The sequence below is a fragment of the Coenobita brevimanus genome, chromosome 104 (genome assembly GCF_032717465.1).
Source record: "Coenobita brevimanus isolate Jiangsu-jjx chromosome 104, ASM3271746v2, whole genome shotgun sequence".
Classification (NCBI taxonomy): Eukaryota; Metazoa; Arthropoda; class Malacostraca; order Decapoda; family Coenobitidae; genus Coenobita; species Coenobita brevimanus.
In genome coordinates this window covers 15,094,110-15,096,438 of record NC_137057.1, presented here as the reverse complement: position 1 = coordinate 15,096,438, position 2,329 = coordinate 15,094,110, and the positions used below count along the sequence as shown (strand labels likewise).

Below are 2,329 nucleotides of genomic sequence, written 5' to 3'. Positions count from 1 at the left end.
AAAAAATGATTCTGTTTTAGAACAATTCGCAACTCATACAGTCTCCACAAACGAATTGTGTGTGTGTGTGTGTGTGTGTGTGTGTGTGTGTGTGTGTGTGTGTGTATAAACGGTCTCGTCGACAAGTATTCATCCATAAGTTTCCTCTGTAAACCCGTAGAAGCAAGGGAATGTGACTCAGTAAAGTGTGACCTTGATTCGTTGGGCGCATGCTTGGATATGTCCAGTTCTGCCACCCCACCCAGACGTTGCCGAGCACGTGCGTTTTGTGAAATTCTGTCAGCCTTCCCCCCCACCCACCCATTTTTTTTTTTTTTTTAATCGAGAGCGTCCCACTGACTATGTCTGGGACCAAATGTGAGGTGCATCTAAAAAAAAAAAAAAAAGATTGCAGATGGTTTGGTTTTTAATATAGAATTCCTTTGGATTTAATGGTAAATGAATGAATATTTGGCCCATTTCACAGGGCATGGTGTTGGCTAGTTCCCTCTTTAATTTTCTTTCTCATTCCTTGGTTCCTGGGTCATACCTTACTCTAACCTTACCTGGCAGAATTAAGTTGGTATGATGATAATGTATGATGGTGATGGTAATTTATGGTTGATGGATGGACAGATGGATTATCGAAGTAAATCATACTATTGCAGCATCAAAAGCCATTGCCTCGAAATAACGATGTAAGAATGATAAGAAATTAAGAAATAGAATGAACAAAATGATAAGAGGGGAATACGAAGATGAATTTAATGCAAGATGAAAAATGTAGTACACCGTTAGGTACACTCGTTTATTAGACCACTGGTTCTCACACTGTGAGTCATGGCCCTCAGAGAGGTCACGGCAGGGTTTTAGGGGGGTCATGACAGGCTTGTGTAAGTAGTAAATCAGAATGTGTCTGCCTTTCACCCGGGTGAGGGGGCCATGTGATAAGCATGACATCAAAGATGAATTTCAGTTAAATACACAGCTTGAAACTACAACAAAAGCTTTAGCTTTATGTAATGGAAAAGCTTACACCTTTCTCCACAACTAACGGAATAGCCTGGGAAAATGTTGTAGTCTGTACTGGTGTACCTCCGGTGATGCTGGCATCAAAATCGGGGTTACAGATGCATGTCAAGGAAGTAGCTCCAAATGAGAAAATGGTTCACTGTATGATCCATGGTTTTGCACTGGCGTCAAAAACCCTCCCTCATGCCCTTGGCAAGATCCTGGAGGCTTTGGTAAAATGTGTCAACTTTATGAAAACAGGAGATTTGAATTCTCGCCTTTTCCCGAAACTCTGTGAAGACATGGATTCAGAGCATGCATCCCTCCTCCTTTACTCCGAAATGCGATGGCTGTCCAAGGCAAATGTGAACAGAGTATTTGACCTTCCGAGAGAACTCAGACTTTTCTGGAAATGAAAGGGAAGGATTATTTATTAAGTCTCCTCAACCAGGCGCTGTGAGAATCACGTCTTGAAAATCTGGTCGACATTTGTGAGCAGCTAAACAGGCTGAATCCATCAGGCTACAATGCAAGGAAAGAAATATATTTGATGCGTGCACTTTTTGCCAAACTCAAGAACTGGCAAAGGAAAGTGAGTTTAGAGAATGTTGCCATGTTTGAGAATCTTTCAAATATTCTTGACGAGATTGAAGAGGATGGCCTACTTGACCCATCGCCCAAAAGTGAAATAATTCAGCACTTGAAATCCTTCGAAAGCGAGCTCAAAAGATACTTCCCAGAATTTAAGGAAGAAGAAGGGAAATTGGTGAGATATCCTTCCTGTTGCACTCTCGATACTGCTGCCATTCCCGATGATGTTTAGGACGAATTCTTTTAACTCAAGAATGATACTGTTGCCAGAGACCTTTATGAAGAAAAAGCTTTGTTTTCTGGTGCTCCAAGAATTAGGCATATCCAAAAGTTGGTGAAATCGCATTTAGAGTCCTCTTGACATTTTCAGTAAAAACAATGTGAATCTGGTTTCTCCACCCTTCTGCATATAAAAAATAAAAACCGAAACCAGTTGGATGTGGACCCAGGTATGATATTTTTTTTTTAAATAACAGAACAGAGCAAGGAAAAACAAATGAATAAAAAAAAAATCCATATACCAGATTACTGATGTCCCCTGTTCATAAAATATTTGTAGCAGTTAGACTTGAACAACTATAGGTTGAAGTTTGGAGGGAAACAACCCTGGGGAAGCGAGTTCCAAAGGGATGCAGTTCGGGGAATGAAAAAATTCTGATAAGCAGAAGTACTGTATTATCAGTGACTCAACCTCGAATCAGTCGACTGTCTGAAAACAAACAGTGCCAATTATCCCATTGATATGTAA

At 40.4% G+C, this 2,329-nt stretch overlaps 1 protein-coding gene across 1 annotated transcript; it reads left to right on the top strand.

Moving 5' to 3' along the window:
- The first annotated feature begins 1,082 nt into the window (after positions 1–1,082).
- Positions 1,083–1,406, top strand: LOC145416013 (zinc finger BED domain-containing protein 5-like). The gene has a single exon (XM_080285112.1). It carries the CDS (start codon positions 1,083–1,085, stop codon positions 1,404–1,406), a length of 324 nt encoding a protein of 107 aa, XP_080141238.1.
- The last annotated feature ends 923 nt before the right edge of the window (positions 1,407–2,329 follow it).

Bases quoted from the DNA above. Each gene is read 5' to 3' on its own strand.
- LOC145416013 (XM_080285112.1), top strand. From the start codon at position 1,083: ATGCTGGCATCAAAATCGGGGTTACAGATGCATGTCAAGGAAGTAGCT.